The sequence below is a fragment of the Chiloscyllium punctatum genome, chromosome 11 (genome assembly GCF_047496795.1).
Source record: "Chiloscyllium punctatum isolate Juve2018m chromosome 11, sChiPun1.3, whole genome shotgun sequence".
Classification (NCBI taxonomy): Eukaryota; Metazoa; Chordata; class Chondrichthyes; order Orectolobiformes; family Hemiscylliidae; genus Chiloscyllium; species Chiloscyllium punctatum.
The window spans coordinates 1,911,802-1,931,769 of NC_092749.1; the positions used below are offsets into that span (position 1 = coordinate 1,911,802).

The 19,968-nt window shown below is 42.8% G+C and overlaps 1 protein-coding gene across 3 annotated transcripts in view; it reads left to right on the forward strand.

Moving 5' to 3' along the window:
- The window catches only part of LOC140482671 (protein EFR3 homolog B-like), a 207,068-nt gene that overhangs the window by 134,351 nt on the left and 52,749 nt on the right, over positions 1-19,968 (forward strand). For all 3 annotated transcript variants that reach the window (XM_072580177.1, XM_072580178.1, XM_072580179.1), the window contains exons 18-19: positions 12,596-12,723; positions 13,258-13,349. In XM_072580177.1, the coding sequence (XP_072436278.1) occupies positions 12,596-12,723; positions 13,258-13,349 (220 nt within the window). The remainder of the gene's footprint in view (positions 1-12,595; positions 12,724-13,257; positions 13,350-19,968) is intronic.

The following is a 19,968-nucleotide window of genomic DNA, read 5'->3' on the forward strand; positions in this document are numbered from 1 at the left end:
AGAGGAAGTCACTTAGTTGTAAGGAGAACAAGAGCAGACAGATCTGTCTGGCATTAACCCATGACATAATGTAGACACACCTGGTCCCATCGACCCTGTCACGGCTTCCTTGATAATAGTTGAGGACAAAGGTTAACAGTGAGAGAGTATTCACACAGAGTAATTAAGCAACAGTCTAATATGAAAGAATCCATGAGTCATTACAACAAGGATCGAGCCACTCAGCCCTTTGAGCCCATGACAACATAATCCTTTGTCACCATCCCTATGAACCTCCAAAATAGAATCTGAACTCCATTAGGTTTTTTGGCATCAGGTCAAACATGGGCAAGGAAATGTTTACTAACACCCTCCCTTTTGCACTTGGTGAATCTGTACATTTTGAACACCATTCAGTAGAACCACTGGGGCTATTGAGGACATAGATTGTACTCTGGATAAGGAGGACTTCAGTGTTCACCACCAAGAATTAGGTGCATAGCACTGTTACTGATCATCTGGCATGTGGCAAAAGGTGAAAGAACGAACATAATGACAAAAATTACTTGGCCTCATTCTCACAAATCTACCTTTTACAGTGCGTCAATCCATAACACTATTGATGGGAGTGGCCATTACATAATCCTTCTGGAAAGTTCTGTCTTCACCAAGCAGACATCGTCTTTTGTGTTATTATGTTACCACTATACTAAATGGGATTGATAAAGAACAGGTATAGCGACTCAAAGCTGGACATCCAGAAGGACTGTGGACTATAAACATTAGAATTATATACAATAACAACCTGTAACCTCATGAAATGGCATGTCCCATGGTCTTCCTCACCATCTAAATGAAGAGAATTGCAGAATTCGAATGTACAGAGGGATCTCTGAGTTCTGGCAGATGATTCACGATGTATTGTGATTTGATGGCAAATTAAATGTTGTTTATTCCAAGGTGAGGGGAATATAAAAGTTGGGATATTTTGCTGCAGTTGGAGGCAGATGAATTGGTGAGAGCACTTCAGAAGCACTGTACACTTTTGGTCTCCTTGTTTAAATGATGCAGTTAGATGCAGTTTAGAGAAGGGTCCTGAGACTGGGTCCTGCAATGAGTGGATTTTCTTATGAAGAAAGGTTGGACAGGCTAGCCCTGTATTCATCGGAGTTAAGAAGAATGACAAGTGATTAGGGGGAGGTAATGGCCTAATGGTATTATCGCTGAACTGTTATTCCAGAGACCCAGACAATATGCTAGGGTCACAGATTCAAATCCTGTCACAGCAGATGAAATTTGTATTCAGTTTTTGAAAAATCTAGAATGAAGTGTCAATGATGACCATGAATCCATTGTCAATCGTTGGAAAAACCCATCTGGTTCACTAATGTCCTTTAGGGAAGAAAACTGCCATCCTTACCTGACCTGGCCTATATGTGATTCCAGACCCACAGCAATGTGATTGACTCATAACTGCCCTCCAGACATTTAGAGATGGGCAATGAATGCTGGCCTAGCCAGCGACATCCACATCCAATGAAAAAATTAAAAAGAGCAATCCGGACACCCAGGTAATACTGTGGGAAGCCAAGTTCAAATCCCACCACAGCAGATGGTGAAATTTGAGTTCAAACTATCTGGAATTATGAGTATAACAATGACCATAATATCACTGTCAATTATATATCAAATCACTAAAATGAATGAAGCCCAACATCGACCAAGGCAGAGGAAAGAACAATGACAAATTCAGCCAAATTGACCCTGCAAAGGCCACTTTAACTGGTGGCAAATAGCATTGAGTGGGCCTTGCAGAAACATGGAATCTTGGCCCCCTTAAAGTCCCTATAACCTTGCTGAAAAACATCCAGGTATTCAAGTAGGACCTCACCCGAGCAGCAATTTTCTAATCAAAAAATGTTGAGCCAACCAAGTTGAATTTTTCTCAGCCAATTTCACCTCATCATGCTTGGGCTGAGTTTTTACTACAATCAGTGGTAACTGATTCCCATACGAGACTGGAACCAAAGTTGTATCCTTAATCTGTAGAGCGTTCCCTGGTATAGGATCTCAGCCTGGCAAACTCAAGGGTTCTGAAGAAGGATCCACTCAACACGAAACACTAACTCCGATTTCTGTCCGCAGATGCTGCAAGACCTGCTGAGCTTTTCCAACAATTTCTGTTTTAGCTTCTGATTTCCAGCATCTGCAATTTTTTTAGTTTTTAAAGGGTTGAAGCATAGAGTGAATTTTGTTAGAGATTGGTTCTAATTAGATTGCCTACAGTGTGGAAACAGGCCCTTCAGCCCAACCAGTCCACACCAACCCTCTGAAGAGTAACCCACCCAGACTTATTCACCCCACACTATATTAGCCCCTGACTAATATACCTAACTCACTCATCCCTGAACACTATGGGCAATTTAGCATAGCCAATTCACCTAACCTGCACATCTTTGTGACTGTGGGAGGAAATTGGAGCACCCAGAAGAAACCCATGCAGACACAGGGAGAATGTGCAAACTCCACACAGACAGTCACCCAAGGCTGGAATCAAACCTGGGGCCCCTGTACTGTGAGACAGCGGTACTAACCACTGAGCCACCGTGGTTCTGTGATCGCTGAAATGGTGCTCCAGTATAGACCTCCATTAGAACCGAGTGACCATTTAACCAGCTGTTTATTTTGATTTGTTTTGATTTGGATGTTGCTGAGCAATTTAACTGTTCCAAACCAGCTGTTGGTGGACTTCCAGGATGTGCTCTTTCCTGGATACTGGCCTATGAGTTCTCTTACTATTTGTGGGACTCTTTGGCTGTCTTGAGTCAGCATACCAATAGCAACTACAATGGCCTGCTGGCCCAGATCCTTGAGAAAGTTTTAACTGTTTTGCCAAGGTTTGGCTTTGTTTTGTAATTTTACTGTGGGCTGACTTAGAGTCTCTCTCTGGATTAGAGTGGTGCTGGAAAAGCGCAGCAGGTCAGGCAGCATCCAAGGAGCAGGAAAATCGACATCTCAGGAAAAAGCCCTTCATCAAATTTATCTCTCCACTCTGCAGGCACCCTGCCTCTATTTCTGATGAAGGCCTTTTGCCTGAAATGTCGATTTTCCTGCTCCTCGGATGCTGCCTGACCTGCTGTGCTTTTCCAGCACCACTCTAATCTAGACTCTGGTTTCCAGCATCTGCAGTCCTTGTTTTTACCTTAGAGTCTCTCTGTTCAGGATATGCCTGAGTGAGGCTATGCAATTGCATTCACTCAAATGATAAAGGTAGTTCTCCTATAATACTCGTTTGTTAAACATGATTTGTCTGTAACACAATTTGTGAATTGCTGATCTTTTTCTTATAAAGCGAATTCCCGTTCGCTGTTACACAGTTGTCATCCCTGGCACTACATGTCGTGGTACATGGAGGACTGGACTGTGCGTCAGCATTGTGTGATCAGTCAGCTTGAGTGCTTTCTCATGAAGAGCTTCATGAAAGGTATTGTGAAATGTTTGTGCTGCTGAACTTCGAAAAGCATCATGAATATGTCTCTACAGCCTGAGGACAAGAAGCTGGGAGCAATCTGTTAATTTAAAAACTTAAAGAGATAAGAGTGAAATTTTCCTGGAGTTGACTAGCTGTAAAAGGACAGAGCTGAGGACACAGTTTGAAACTTGGGCTTGTTGTTTGTATTAAGAGCTTTTTTTCTCTTTTTGTTTAAAAAATATGTTTAGATGTAAAAGAATACCTGTAGACTCATTGCGAATCTGTTTCAGTAATTAATCACCATGGTAACCAACTGCAAAAAAATACCAGTACAGGGGCTTCGACAAGGTCAGTCAGCTGCTCAGGGTGGTCAGAGTCTGGAAATTCTGCACATAGTGGGTGAGGGAGAGAAAGATGGGTGGCACACTGTTACTTTTGGTGCATGTATGGAAATGTGCTGAGGGGGTGAGGGAGCTGTGCAAAAGAGATCCAGGATTAGTTGGGGTCAGATGTTAGCAAGGATGAGAATGAGTGGGTAAGATGTTGCAGGAAATGGTGGATACAGTAGCTGAGATAGAGTGAGAGTGAGGTATCAATGAGAAAACGGTGGCACTTTCACTGGCAGACTGGAGAAGGTCATTGATCTTCTTCTTACATGCTGTGCATTCCTTCAGATTGTTGAGACTGTACTGGCCTGGATGGTAACCAAGGTCCAGGTTGGCATGGTTCCAGTAGGTTGGCATCCTCTGTTGACCTGGGAGAAAAAGACATCCTGCCTCTGCATCACCCCATTCCCATCAGCAGCATCTCTATGTCCCTGCCAACAATGAGAGGCAGCAATTTTCCATTGTCTGCCACGTCTAGGGCCAATGTCAGGAACGATGCAGGGTAGCTCCGGACTGACAGCTCTTGTCTGAGTATCTTTCTAAAGATGGTACTGCACCACAGAATGTGCGAGAGAGACACCATTTATTACCTACCCCAAAGGGTTGGGTAGGTAATAAATCAGGCAGGTTTATATAAAATAAGGGGATAGACGTCCCTAAGCATCATGATGTGAAACCTGTGAAAAAACTTGACAAAACTGACAGTTAGTGAAAGAAATTAAGATTCAGCCCAAGGCAGGTTTCATTCTAGGGTCTGACTTCTGCAGTGTTATCATTGGATGGGACCAGAAGACTGGCTAGAATGCCTGTATTCCTGATGAAAGGCTTTTGCCCGAAACGTTGATTTTCCTGCTCCTCGGATGCTGCCTGAACTGCTGTGCTTTTCCAGCACCACTCTGATCCAGACTATAGCTAGAATGTAGTGCAGCCAGCAGGTATAGATGCTAATCAAGAGTAATCAGTTGAAGATTCTGTTGAATTGCACTATACAGTACCACACAACAGGTCAGCTACAACAAGTCAAAATTTGCTTGACTGTGCTATCATTTGTGTTAGGCTAACTATTATTTTGATTTTGATTTTGATTGATATTTTTGATGGTTTGCCTCTAATCCTGTTTTTCCCGTAGTCCTCATTATCTCTGTTGCACAATTTTCTGGAACACAGAATCACAGAAACACAACAGCGGCATTATAGCAGAACTGCCTGTATTCCACAAGCTCATTTGGTCTGGCGAAGGTGTTCACTTTCATCAGAACCCCCATTTTGTCATGACAAAGTTAGGTGCCTGTTCAAAGTCCAGTTGGGCTTCAGCTATGAGGCATTTTACACAGTGTAATGTTTATCTTTTTATCTTTATTGCTTATTTTTCGAACTTATGCAATGAATAACTATAAAGTAATGTAACATTCTGTCTCTACATTGTACCTAAGATATGTACCTGGGTACTTTGTACCTAAGGGGGCACCATTTGGCTGACATTGTAAACTTTTCACTGTACTCCTGTACTTGAGTATACGTGACAATAAATTGAATTCTTCTATTCTAATTCATATGCTCCACTTGCCGCATTTTCTAATGACAAAATCAATTGTCATGTCTGTTTGAAGTCCACTTGGGCTTCAGTGAGTAGGCACTTTTGCGTGGTTACATCATTAATCCCACATACTAAAGTGTCTCTCAGCATCTCATTAAGGGTCAAATCAAAGTCACATGCCTCTGCCAGTCATCTTAACTTCATCAAACATCGCGACACAGATTCTCCTCGTTTTCGAACTGTAGAGTGAAACTGATAATGTCTCAGAATTAAAGGAGGCATAGGGTTGTAATATTCCTTAGTTAAATTCATAAATTCTTGAAAGGTTTTAGTATCTGGTGCTCAGTGAAAGTTACACTTCTAAGAACAGAAAAAGCTGCAGGTCCACAAACAGTCAGGAGAATTACTTGTTGCCTTTCATCTGCCCCAATGTCATTTGCCTGGAAAAATGAACACCTTCTTTCCACATACTTGGGCCCAGCCTTCGATGGCATGTTCAAACAAGTCAAGCTTCCCAAATAGTGACATGATGCGAGGAATGCTCACCCCAACTCAAAGACAACTGTTGTGAGCGTATCTTTTAAGGGTTTTGTTTTTCTCACATCCCTAAAATAATTCCATAAAGGTCAGTATCCAGTCAATAAGTCACCCTTTATCTAGACATGCATAGTACTTGATACTGACCCAGCTACCTCTGAGCCAACTCCTAGAGTGAACAGAACCCCTGACACTTCTGCTTATATCTGTCAGCCAGGACTCCTTGATTGGGCCAAGTCAACAACCCCAATCAGGGAACTCATATTCGAGGAAGTCCATCTGGCTGACCTTGTTCCAGTCGCTTCAATTTATATAATCACTAATGTTGTTGCACTGTGATTGATCAAAGTGAAATGTGACTATTTTCTAATTGGCTTAAGCATAATGCATTCTCAATGCACTGCCATTAAAGGCAGTGTTCATCTAAAAATGTCACTTCCCATTAACTCATTGACTCATTCCTAAGATATTGATTACTTATGGCATTGCCCCTGTCATTATATCTTTCTTCTGTTATTTCATCAAAGTTTATGACTTTCTGCTGAATAATAGGGGCTAGTTTTGGTGTCAGCATATTTGAGATCAGAGTGGTATAGTGTCAGTAAATCTAATGAATGATCTTGAATTCATTGGTCCAAATGAGACATCACTTCTTCTGGCAGCTTGTTCCATATATGCACCACCCTCTTATGAAAATTTGCCTTTCAGGTCCCTTTTAAATCTTTCCACTCTCACTTTTAGTTTTGGACTTTCCTACCCTAGGGAAAAGACCTTGGCTATTCACCTTTTCTATGCCCCTCATGATTTTATAAACCTCTGTAAGGTCACCCCTCAGATTCCTACACTCCAGGGAAGAAAGTTCCAACCTATCCAACCTCTCCTTGTAACTCAAATCTTCTAGTCTCGGTAACCTCCTTGTAAATCCTTTTTACACCCTTTCCAGTTTAATAGCATCCTTCCAAAAGTAGGCAATCAGAATTGTACACAGTACTCCAAATGTGGCCTTGCCAATGTCTTGTAGAGCCATAACCTGAAATATGAACCATAACTCCTGTACTTAATGCTCTGCCCAATGAAGGCAAGCAGGTTTGACTGCCTGTGACATCACTTTCAAGGAATTATGTACCTGAGCTCCTAGATCTCTCTGTTTGACAATACTCCCCAGGACTCTACCATTAACTGCGTAAGTCTTGCCTTGGCCTGTCTTCCCAAATGCAACACCTTGCATTTATCTGAACTAAGCTAGTGGGGAGGATGCTTGAGTCTATATTCAAGGAAGAAATAGCAAGGCAACTCAATACAAATTGCCCCGTTGGGCAGACGCAGTATGGGTTCATGAAGGGCAGGTCATGCTTACCAACTCTTCTGGAATTCAATGAAGAATTACGAGCTAGGTGGACATCGGTGTACCTAAATTTCTGCACAAGAGATTTTGGTGTACCTAGATTTCTGCGTAAGATAAGGATGCATGATGTTACAGGTAAAGTATTAACATGGATAGAGGATTGGTTGACTATCAGGAAGCAAAGAGCAGGGATAAATGTGTGTTATTTTGGTTGACAATCAGTGATTAGTGGTGTGCCTTGGGGATCGGTGTTGGAACTGCAATTATTCACAATTTATGTGGATGATTTGGAGTTGGGGACCAAGTGTAGTGTGTCAAAGTTTGCAGATGACACTAAGATGAGTGGCAGAGCAAAGTGTGCAGAGGATTGTGAAACTTTGTAGGGGAACATAGATACATTGAGTGAGTGGACTAAGGTCTGGCAGAAGGAATATAATGTTAATAAATGTGAAGTCATCCATTTTGGTTGGAGTAACAATAAAAAGGATTATAACATGAATGGTAAAAAGTTACAGCATGCTGCTATGCAGAGGGACCTGGGTGTCTTTGTGCATGATACACAGAAGGTTGGATTGCAGGTACAACAAGCAATTAGGAAGGCAAATGGAATTCTGTCCTTCATTGCTAAAGGGATTGAGTTTAAAAGCAGGGAGGTTAGGCTACAGCTGTACAAGGTGCTGGTGAGGCCACACCTGGAGTATTGTGTGCAGTTTTGGTCTACTTATTTAAGAAAGGATTGTACTGTCACTGGAGGAGGTGCCGAGGAGATTCACTAGGTTTATTCCTGAGTTGAGGGGTTGGTTTATGAGGAGAGATTGAGTAGACTGGGATTATATTCATTAGAATTCAGAAGAATGAGAGGAGATTTTATCGAAACATATAACATTATGAAGGGAATTGATGAGATAGAAGTAGAGAGGATGCTTCCACTGGCAGTGAAACTAGGACAAGAGGGCATAGCCTCCAGATTAGAGGGAGCAGATTTAGGACTGGATTAATAAGGAACGTCTTCACCCAGAGGATTATGAATCTGTGGAACTCCTTGCCCATGAAGTGGTTGACACTACTTCAGTAAAAGCTAAGATGGATATTTTTTTGAACAATAAAGGAATTAAGAGAGCACGGGAAATGGATATGAGTCCATGAAAAAATCAGCCATGATCTTATTGAGTGGCGGAGCAGGCTTGAAGGGCCAGATGGACTACTCCTGCTCCTAGTTCTTAGGTTCTTATGTTCTAAATGCCAGCTGTTATTCCTAGGCCCACTAGCCCAATTATCAAAATCCCATTGCTTTCTCAGATCAGCTTCTTCACTGTCCACTATACCTCAATTTTGGTGTCAACCAGAAACTTATTAACCATGCCTCCTATATTCTTATCCAAATCATTTATATAAATGATGAACAACAGCGGACCCAATGCCGATCCTTGCGGCATACCACTTGTTTCAAGCCTGTTAATAGAAAATAGAAAGAGAAATTATCAGAACAACAACCCTTTACCATCCTTTGTCTCCTAATGTTAAGCTAATTTTGTATCCAATTGGAAGTTCTCCCTGGATCCCATTTGATCTAACCAAATTAACCAGTCTACCATGTGAAACCTTATTAAAGCGTTGCTAAAGTCCTTGTAGACAACATCTGCTCTGCCTTCATCAATCTTCTTGCTCACCAATTCAAAAAACTTACTTATGCTTGTAAGACATGATTTCCCACACACAAAGCCACACTGACTATCGCTAGTCAGTCCTTGCCTTTCCAAATGCATAGGTAAAAACAAGGACTGCAGATGCTGGAAACCAGAGTCTAGATGAGAGTGGCACTAGAAAAGCACAGCAGTTCAGGCAGCATCTGAGGAGCAGTAAAATCGACATTTCGGGCAAAAGCCCTTCATCAGGAATACAGGCAGAGTGCTCTCCTTACCAAATGCATGTTGATCCTGTCTCTAGAATGTAGAAGAGTGAGGGGCATATTATAGAACACATAAAATTATGAACAGGAAGGAGAAGATAGAGGCAGGCAAATTGTTTCTGCTGGTGAGTGAGACAAGAACTAAGGGACATGGCCTCATTTTAGGGCAAGTAGATTTAGGATAGAGATGAGGAGGAACTGCTTTTCCCAGAGAGTAGTAAATCTATGGGATTCGCTATCCAAGAAAGCAGCAGAAACAGCTTCATTAAATATATTCAAAACACATTTGGATGGGTTTTTGCATTGAAATTAAAGGTTATGGGGATAATGCAGGTAGGAGGGGCTGAGACGATGGATAGATCAGCCATGATCTTAATGAATGATGGAGCAGGCTTGACGGGCCAAATGGCCTACCTCTGCTACTATTCCTATGAAAATTACCCCACTGATGTTAGGTTCACTGGTCTGTAGTTCTATGGGTTTCCTTACAACTTTTCTTAAATAATGGCACAACATTAGCCACCCTCCAGTCTTCTAGCACCTCAACTGCGGCTGTCAATGATAAAGATATCTCTGCTAGCAGGAGAAAGTGAGGACTGCAGATGCTGGAGATCAGAGCTGAAAATGTGTTGCTGGAAAAGCGCAGCAGGTCAGGCAGCATCCAAGGAACAGGAGAATCGACGTTTCGGGCATAAGCCCTTCTTCAGGAATCCAAGGAACAGGAGAATCGACGTTTCGGGCATAGGAAGAAGGGCTTATGCCCGAAACATCGATTCTCCTGTTCCTTGGATGCTGCCTGACCTGCTGCGCTTTTCTAGCAACACATTTGCAGCTCATATCTCTGCTAGCAGCCTGGTAATTTCTCCCCTAGCTTCCCACAATGTCCTGGGATGCACATGATCAGGTCTCGGGGATTTATCTGCCTTTATATGTTCGAAGACCTCGGGTGCCCCTTTCCTGTAACGTGGACTCTTTTCACTACTTATTTCACTGAGTTCCCTCGCTTCCATGTATTTCTTCCTGGTAAATACTGATGTGAATATTTGGTTAGGATCTTTCATAGAACTTTTGATAGAACTCCTACAGCACATTGAGTCCACACCGACCCTCCAAGAGCATCCTACCCAGACTCAACCCTGACTCACCCAGACCCAACCCCGACCCTATCACCCTACCCCACATTTCCCCATGGCTAATCCACTTAACCTGCATATCCCTGCATACTATAAGCAATTTAGTATGATCAATCCTCTTACCTGCACATTTTCGGATTGTGGGAGGGAACCGGAGCACAGGGAGAAACCCATGCAGACACGGGGAGAATGCACAAATCCACACAGACAGTTGCCAGAGGCTGGAATCAAATACAGTTCCCTTGTGCTGTGAGGCAGCATCGCTAATCACTGAGCCACCATACTGTGGTCTTGATGTAAAGGGCTGTCACTTTGGTCTCCCCTCTGCAATTCAGCTCTTTTGTCCATGTTTGAACCAAGGATGTAATGAGGTCAGGAGCTGAGTGGCCCTGGCAGAACCCAAACTGGGTGACAGTGAGAAGGTTATTGCTGAGCAGGTGATGCGTGATAGCACTGTTGATGATCCCTTCAATTGTGTTTTGTGGCACTATAACTGCTAAATGGGATAGATGTTGAACAGATCTAGCACCCCAAGACTGGGCATCCATGAGGCACTGTGGGCGATCAACAGTAGCAGAACTGAACCGCCCTACTTTACTAATGATTGAACATAGCTAATGGGTAATTATTGGCCAGGTTGGATTTACTCTGCTTTTTGTGCATAGTTGCATGTCTGTTGGGTGCCAGTGTTGTAACTGTACTAGAACAGCTTGATTAGGAGAGCAGCAAGTTCTAGAACACAAGTCTGTGGTACCATTACTGCAATGTTGTCAGGGCCCATAGTCTTTGCACTATCCTTTTTCTGATGAAGGGTTTATGCCTGTAACATCGATTCTCCTGCTCCTCAGATGCTGCCTGACCTGCTGTGCTTTTCCAGCACCACGCTGTCCTTACTATCCAACCACTTCTTGATATCATGTGAATCGAATTCGCTGAAAACTGGCATCTGTGATGGAGGCAAAATGGATCATTCACTTGGCATTTCTGGCTGAAGATTTCTAAGAGTGCTTCAGCCTTATCTTTTGCACTGATGTGTTGGGCTCTTTCATCATTGAGGATGGTAATATTCATGAAAATCCTCCTCCAGTGAATTATTTAATTGTCCACCACCATTCATGACTTGATCTGGCAGGACTGCAGGGCTTAAATCTGATCCATTGGTTGTTATTTTGCTTAGTTCTGACTATCACTTGCTGCTTATGTTGTTGGACATGCAAGTAGTCCTGTTGGCTTCTCCAGGTTGACATCTTATTTTCAGGTATGTCTGGTGCTGCTTCTGTCATGTACTCCTGCACTCTCCATTGAACCAGTGTCAAACGTCTGGCTGAATGCTGTTAGTTGAGTGGGGATTTTTCAGGCCTTTAGGTTGCACATTCTGCTGAAGTATTGTTCGACTATTGTTGATCACCCACAGCACACTGTGCATGCCCAGTCTTGAGTTGCTAGATCTGTTCAATGTCTATCCCATTTAGCAGTTATAGTGCCACACAACATGATAGAGGGTATTATCAAAGTGAAGACATGACTTTGTATCCACAAGGAGTTTGCAGTGGTCACTCTTAATGACCACTGATAGATGAATCTGAAGCCAGCAGATTGGTAAGAATGAGGTCAAGGAGCATCCGAGGAGCAGGAAAATCGATGTTTTCCTGCTCCTCGGATGTTGCCTGAACTGCTGTGCTTTTCCAGCACCACTCTAATCCAGAATCTGGTTTCCATCATCTACAGTTATTGTTTTTACCAAGAATGAGGTCAAGCATATGTTTCCATCTTATTGGCTCCCTCACAACCTGCTGCAGACCCAGCCTAACAGCTATGTCCTTTAGGACTCAACCAGCTCAATCAGGAGCACTCTTGCCAAACCAGCCTTGGTAACATTGAAGTTCCCCACCCAGAACACATTTTGCACCCTTGCCAGCTTCAATGCTTCCTCCAAGTGTTATTCAACATAGGGAAATACTGATTCATTAGCCGAGGGAGGGTGGCATGTGGTAATCAGCTAAAAGGATCAAGGGATATGGGACGGAAGGGTAGAATTAGGGTATTGAGCTCAATGGTCATATTGAATGTTGGAGCAAGCTCGAGGAGTTGAATGGCCTACTCCTGCTCCTATCTTTTATGTTTCTCTCTGCTATGAACTTAAGCTTCTTGACTGCCATAATAGATTTCAATTCACGTTTGCAGGTCATCAGTTTATTCCTCAAGAATATTAGTCTGGTGTAGCAACTTCCCACCATTTCCTCCTGGGTCCTTGGACATCCTTGCTGCTGACCATCTTGTGTTTCTCTTTTCCACAGCGTACCCAATTCTATGGACAGATTAGAGAAGGATTTGCTATTCCTGCAGAGTAAGATCAGTGAAGTTCTGGCAGGCAGCGGCTACAGCTCTGATAGATTGGGAATACCCTATATTCCACAATTCACAGGTATGGGACTGGAACAAATTTTTACTTTCTCCTGCATCAACTAACTGCCAGACAATACTTGGGAAATGTATCAGTAATTGGCTCCTCAACCTAACAGGATTCCCAGCTGTTATCCTGTAGCATGAATATCGTTGAGTGAAAGATAAGTCCAAGAGTTACTAACCTAGGGTGGCTATGCTGATACAGGTCTGAGATACTTGGAATAAGAAATTTGATACTTAGAAACAACTTGTGATATTCACACAGGCTTAGAGAAAGAAAGGAAATGTTTCTGTGGCTTCCCTTGGCACTTAATCAGAACCAGATCATGACAGTGATGGAATCCATGTAGCTAAGATTTGCGAAGATCCCATTCTAATTATCCTATGCTACCTAGTCATTGTGTCTCAGAGATGTAGTTGGGGAAGAGAGATGTAGGATACAAACTGGCCAGAGGGAATAAGCTTTTTTTTCACAGACAGTTATTTCTTTGAGCTACCTTTCAAAATGAATCATTTTGAAAAAAACTAATGTGTTGTGCATGCTGCCTCGCAGAAGAGGACCGTTTATCAAAGCGAAAGAGCATTGGAGAGACTATCTCACTACAAGTGGAAGTGGAGTCACGTAACAGTCCAGAAAAAGAGGAGGTAAGTCCCTTCTTATATGAAGATGTAATGATAAATCTGTATTAAATACTGCAAGATATTAATTATAGTCATAGATTCCTAAAGCAAGGAGACAGGCCCTTTGGCCCAAACTGGTTTATGCCGATCAAAATGTCCTTCAAAGCTAAGCCCATTTCCCTGCACTTGGCCCATATCCTTCGAAACCTTTCCTATCCCTGTATTTGTCCAAATTCCTTTAAATGTTGTTAATATATCCACGTCAACCATATCCACTGGCAGCTCATTCCATATGCATACCACCTCTTGTAAAAATGTTGCTCCTCAGATTCGCTTTTCCTCTTAATTTCTATAAGATCTCCCTTCAGTCTCCTACACTGTAAAAAAAAGTCCTAGCTTATCCAACCTTTCCCTATAACTCAGACCTTGTAAATGTATTCTATATTCTTTCCAGTTTAATAACATCCTTCCCATAGTAAGGTGAGAAAGTAAGGACTGTAGATACTGGAGATCAGAGTCAAGAGTGTGCTGCTAGAAAAGCAGCAGGTCAGGCAGCACATTTCTGATGAAGGACTTATGCAATTGTTGCAAGTTTATTGGTGCGTAAGAGTAAAGGTGGCTTGGCACAATTGTACAAGGCATTGGTGAGACTATACATCGAGCACCCTATACAGTTTTGTTCTTTTACTTAAAGAAGAATTTACTTGCAGTAGCAGTGGCATAGTTGCCCTATGATGGGAGGCTGCGTAAATTGGATCAATATTTTCTGGAGTTCAGAGGAATGAGAGGTGATCTTATTGAAACATACATAATTCTGAAGACATTTGGTATGGTAGACGCTGAGAGATTATTTCTGCTGGCAAGGGAATCTAGGACACTGAGGCACAGTGTTACGACATGGAGGTGAACCTTTTCTGTTCCTTAAACCAAACACCCAGAAAAGCTCATCTCGCCTTGTAATCTGTTAAAATGAGTGACAGAGAACTCCCAAATTCCACTATTTAAAGAAAATAACATCAATCTATTTCTAACTCTAAAAGTGCACATTAAACAACAAATATTCACAAATCTAAGCCTCCCCCTTCTTTTCTCTTAACTGCTTACTATCTGCCTCCAAATCTATAAAAATAATGCTGTTCCAATTAATAATAATAATCAATTCCGATAAGACAATTAATAAAATTACATCAACTTAATTTCAAAACCACACAGTCTCTGTCTTCTTCTGTGTTTTCACTCTTCCAGCTGCTGACCTCCCTTGGTCCCCTTCTTTCTTTTTACTGTCAGTGTGTTTCGCATGAAAGGTACCTTTGATAGAGACCGTTTTCTAATTTGTTTGAGAGCAAGATGTTAGACGGGCAATTAGTTCTCCAGGAGTTTTTCTCTCTCTACAGCAGTTACTCTCTGGCCAATTTTAAAAATGTCTACAGAGACTGATTACTGAACTTAGTGATCTCGGACTAAGCCCCACTCTCTGCAACTGGATCCTTGGTTTCCTGACCCACAGGGCACAATCAGTGAAGATTGGGGACAATACTGCATCCTCACTAACAGTCAACACAGGAGCCCCCCGCCCCCGGGTGCGTACTCAGCCCCCTACTGTACTCACTGTATACCCATGATTGCGTCGCCAAATACCAGACTGCCATTTACATGTTCGCTGATGACACCACCATAGTCGGTCGAATCTCAGATGGCGATGAAACAGGATACAGACGGGAGGTGGAAGTCCTGGAAAAATGGTGCACTGAGAACAACCTCGTTCTCAATGCCAGCAAAACCAAGGAACTCATTATTGACTTTCAGCGGGATGTCACTCATGCCCCCCTACACATTAACAGCACAGAGGCGGAATGAGTGGAGAGTGTCAAGCTCCTGGGAATGGTCATTCACAACAAGCTTTCTTGGACTCTTCATGTGGATGCACTAGTTACAAAGACCCAGCAACGTCTCTTCTTCCTCAGGCAGCTGAGGAAATTTGGCATGATAGCGAATACCCTTGCCAACTTTGATAAGTGTGCCATCGAGAGCGTTCTGTCTGGATGTATCACTACCTGGTATGGCAACTATACCATTTGAGATCAGAGACGGTTACAGAGAGTGGTGAACCCGGCCCGGACAATCACAAATGCCAACCTCCCATCTGTAGAATCCATCTCCCAGGCCCGCTGTCAATGAAAGTCTGCCAGCATTCTCAAAGATCCATCCCACCCTGGCAATGTTTTTCTACAACCTCTACCATCGGGGAGAAGGTACAGAAGCCTGAACACAAACACCAGCCGATTTCGTAACAGTTTCTACCTTACAGTAGTTAGAATACTGAATGGACTTACAAACTCTTAACATTTTCCTGTACCTGTGTTTTGGTTTTTGCTGCTGTTTACCTGTTATTTACTATCTATGCTACTTAACACAGTGATTTGCCTGTATTGCTCGCAAGACAAAGCTTTTCACTGTGCCTCAGTACACATGACAATCAATTCAATTCTTATTCCCCTCCAACATCGGATCATCTCATTGGTTTGATATTGGCAAAGCAATACTTTTGCACTCAATTGGGTTTTAGTATCCTGGGGCATAATGTAAACTGATTGGTTAAATTCAAGTTGTTGTCAAAACAGCAACTAAAACTCAGATATCCATTTCACAGGCAAATGTAACACATTTGTAAGAATGAGGTATCAATCTGGTAAAGCTATCAAATAAGATTACATGTATGCCAAGCGGCATGAACAGCAAATGTAAGTGATCCTACAACCAATGGATCAAATCTAAGTTCTGCAACCCTTCCACATCCAGTCATGAATGGTTGTGGACAATTAAACAACTCACTGGAGGAGGAGGCTCCACAAATATCCCCACCCTCAATAATGAAGAAGCCCAGCACATCAGGGCAAAAGATAAGGCTGATGCATTCACAACAATCTTCAGTCAGAAGTGCCAAGTGGATGATCCATCTTGGGCCCCTCTAGTGGTCCCCAGCATCACAGATACCAGTCTCCAGCCAATTCAATTCACTCTACGTGATATCAAGAAACAGCTGGAGGCACTGGATACTGCAAAAGCAATGGGCTCTGATAACAATCTGTCAATAATACTGAAGAAGTGTGCTCCAGAACTTACCGCTCCCCTAGCCAAGCTGTTCTAGTACAGTTATAACACTGGCATCTATCCGGCAATGTGGAAAATTGCCCAGGTATGTCCTGTACACAAAAAGCAGGACAAATCCAAATCGACCAATTACTGCCCAATCAATCCACTCTCCATCATCAGTAAAGTGATGGAAGGGGTCATCAACAGTGCTATCAAGCAGCTCCTGCTTAGCAATAACCTGTTCAGTGGCGCCCAGTTTGAGTTTCACCAGGGTCACTCTGCTCCTGACCCTGCTCATTACAGCCTTGGGTCAAACATGGACAAAAGAGCTGAATTCCAGAGGGGAGGGGAAAGGGACAGCCCTTGACATCAGGCGACATCTGACCGAGTGTGGGGTCAAGGAACCCTGGCAAAACCCTGGCAATGGGCATCAGGGGCAAACACTCCACTGGTTTGAATCATGCCTGCCAAAAAGGAAGATGGTTGTGGTTATGGAGGGTCAGTCATTTCCAGGACATCTCTGCAGGATGCAGGAGCCTCTCAGGGTAGTGTCCCTGGCCTAACCATCTTCAGTTGCTTCATCAATGACCTTCCCTCTGTTATAAGGTCAGAAGTGGGAATGTTCACTGATGATTGCACAGTGTTCAGCACCATTTGCAATTTCTCAGATACTGAAGCAATCCGTGCTCAATTGCAACAAGATTTGGACATTATCCAGGCTTAGGCCAACAAATGGTAAGTAACATTCGTGCTACACAAATGCCACGCAATGACCATCACCAATTAGAACCACTCTAACCACTGTCCCTTGACATTCAATAGTATTACAATCACTGAATCCCTCACTGTAAACATTCTTGGGACTACCCTTGACCAGAAACTCAACTGGACTCACCACATAACACAGTGGCCACAAGAGCAGGTCAGAGACTCAGGATACTGTGGCAAGTAACTCACCTCCTGATACCCCAAAGTCTATCCACCAGCTACAAGGCACAAATCAGGAGTGTGATGGAATAGTCCCCAGTTGCCTGGATGGGTGCAGCTCCAACAACACTCAAGAATCTTGATACCATCCAGGACAAAGCAACCCGCTTGATTGGTACACATCAGTAAACATTCAATCCCTCCATCACCAGTACTCAGCAGCAATTGATGCACTGTAGCAATTTACCAAAGATCCTTAGACAGTGCCTTCCAAACCCATGACCACTTCCACCTAGAAGGACAAGGATAGCAGGTATTTGGGAACACCACCCCCTGCAAGTTCCCTTCCAAGCCACTCACCATCCTGACTTGGAAATATACCGCCGTTCCTTCACAGTCATTGGGTCAAAAACCTGGAATTCCCTCCCTACCAATATTGTGGGTTAAGCCACAGCAAGTGGACTGCAGTGATTCAAGAAGGCAGCTTTACCGCTACCATCTCAAAAGGCAAATAGGGACAGGCCATCAATGCTGGCCAATCAGTGACACCCAACTCCCACAAATGAATTTTTAAAAAAGTTTTCAGTTTTTCAGTACACATTGGGACTGCCATTTTAATTATATCCACAGATGGTTATAATGGCTCAGTTCAGAACAGCTTTCTCTCTCTCTCTCTCTCTTAAAGGTACAGTACACACCTTCACCATCACAAGAACAGTCTCAGGGTGAGGAATTATAGTCATAGAGTCATACATCATGGAAACACACACTTCAGTCCAACCAGTTCATACCAACCATAATTCTAAACTAATCTCGCCCCACCTTCCATATCCCTCCAAATATTTCTTATTCACGTACTTATCTAAATATCTTTTAAACATTATAACTGTACTTTCATCCATCGCTTCCTCTGGAAGCTCTGTGGAATCAAATTACCCCTCATGCCTTTTTTAAATCTTTCACCTCTCACCTTAAAAATATAGACCCTAGTCTTGAAATGCCCCACCCTAGGAAAAAGACCCCTGCAATTCACCTTATCTAAACTGCTCATTGTTTTATAAATCTCTCAACCTTCTACCATCCAGTGAAAAAGTCCCAGGCTATCGAACCTCTTGTTATAACTCAAGCCCTCCATTCCAAGCAACATCCTGGTAAATTTCTTATGAACCCTCTCCAGCTTAATATATCCTTCCTATAACAGGAAGACCAGAAGTGGACACAATACTGCAGAGGAGGTCTCACCAACCTCAACATATCTCCCCAACTCCTAAATTCAAAGGTCTGAGTAATGAAGGCAAGCATGCTGAACAAACCTATCCTGTCTATATGGTTTGTAAGCTTCAAAGAATTATATACCTGAACTTCTAGGTCTCTCTGGCTACAACACTGCCCAGGGCCCTACTTTTAATTGTATAAGTCCTGCCTTTGTTTGTTTTACCAAAATGCAATACCTCACATTTATCCGAATTAAACTCCATCTATCACTTCTTAGCCCATGGCCCAATTTATCAAGAGCGCTGCTGCCTCACGGTGCTAGGGACCCGGATTCAATTTCACCTTCGGGAGACTGTCTGTGTGGAGTTTGCACATTCTCCCCGTGTCTGCGTGGGTTTGTTCCGGGTGCTCCAGTTTCCTCCCACAGTCCAAAGATGTGCAGGAATTGGCCATGCTAAATTGTCCATAGTGTTCAGGGAGATGAAGGTTAGGTGCATTAGTCAGGGGTGAATGAAGAATAATAGGGTAGCAGAATGGGTCTAGGTGGGTTACTGTTTGGAGCGTCAATGTGGACCTGTTGGGCCAAAGTGCCTGTTTCCACACTGTAGAGATTCTCTGATTCTATGATAACCTTCTTCACTATCACTATGCCACCAAACTTGGTGTTGTCTTCCAATTTATTAATCATGCTTTCTATATTTTCATCTTAATCATTTCTATAAATGACAAACAAAGTGGACTGTGTGGAATTCGCTGGTTACAGGCTTCCAGTCCGAAAAACAACCCTGCACCATCACTCTGTCTCTTGCCGTTAAACCGACTTTGTATCTAATTGGCAAGCTCACCCTCAATCCCATGTGATCTAACTTTACTAATTAGTCTACCATGTGGAACCTCGTCAAAGGCTTTACTAAACTCCAAATAAACAATGTATCCTGCTCTGCCTTCATCAATCCTCTTGGTTACTTCTTCAAAAAACTCAATCAAGTTTGTGAGACATGTTTACCTTTGCACAAAACCATTCTGAATATCCCTGATCATTCCTTGCCTCTCCAAATACATATAAATGTTATCTTTCAGAATTACTTTCACCACAGTCAGACTCACAGGTCTTTGGTTCTCAGGCTTCTACTTAGATCCTTTCTTAAACAACGGTACAGCATTAGCCATTCTCCAGACATTCAGCACATCACCGTATTTATAGATGATACAAATATTTCTGCAAGAAGCAATTTCCCACAATTTCCTTCCTAACTTTCCACAAAGGCCTGGGCTACACTGGATCAGGTCATAGAGTCATAGAACTGCACAGCATGGAAACAGACCCTTCGGCCCAATTCCTGGAGATTTAACCACCTTTATGTTGTTGAAGACCTCTGATACATCGTCTTATGTAATGTAAACTGTT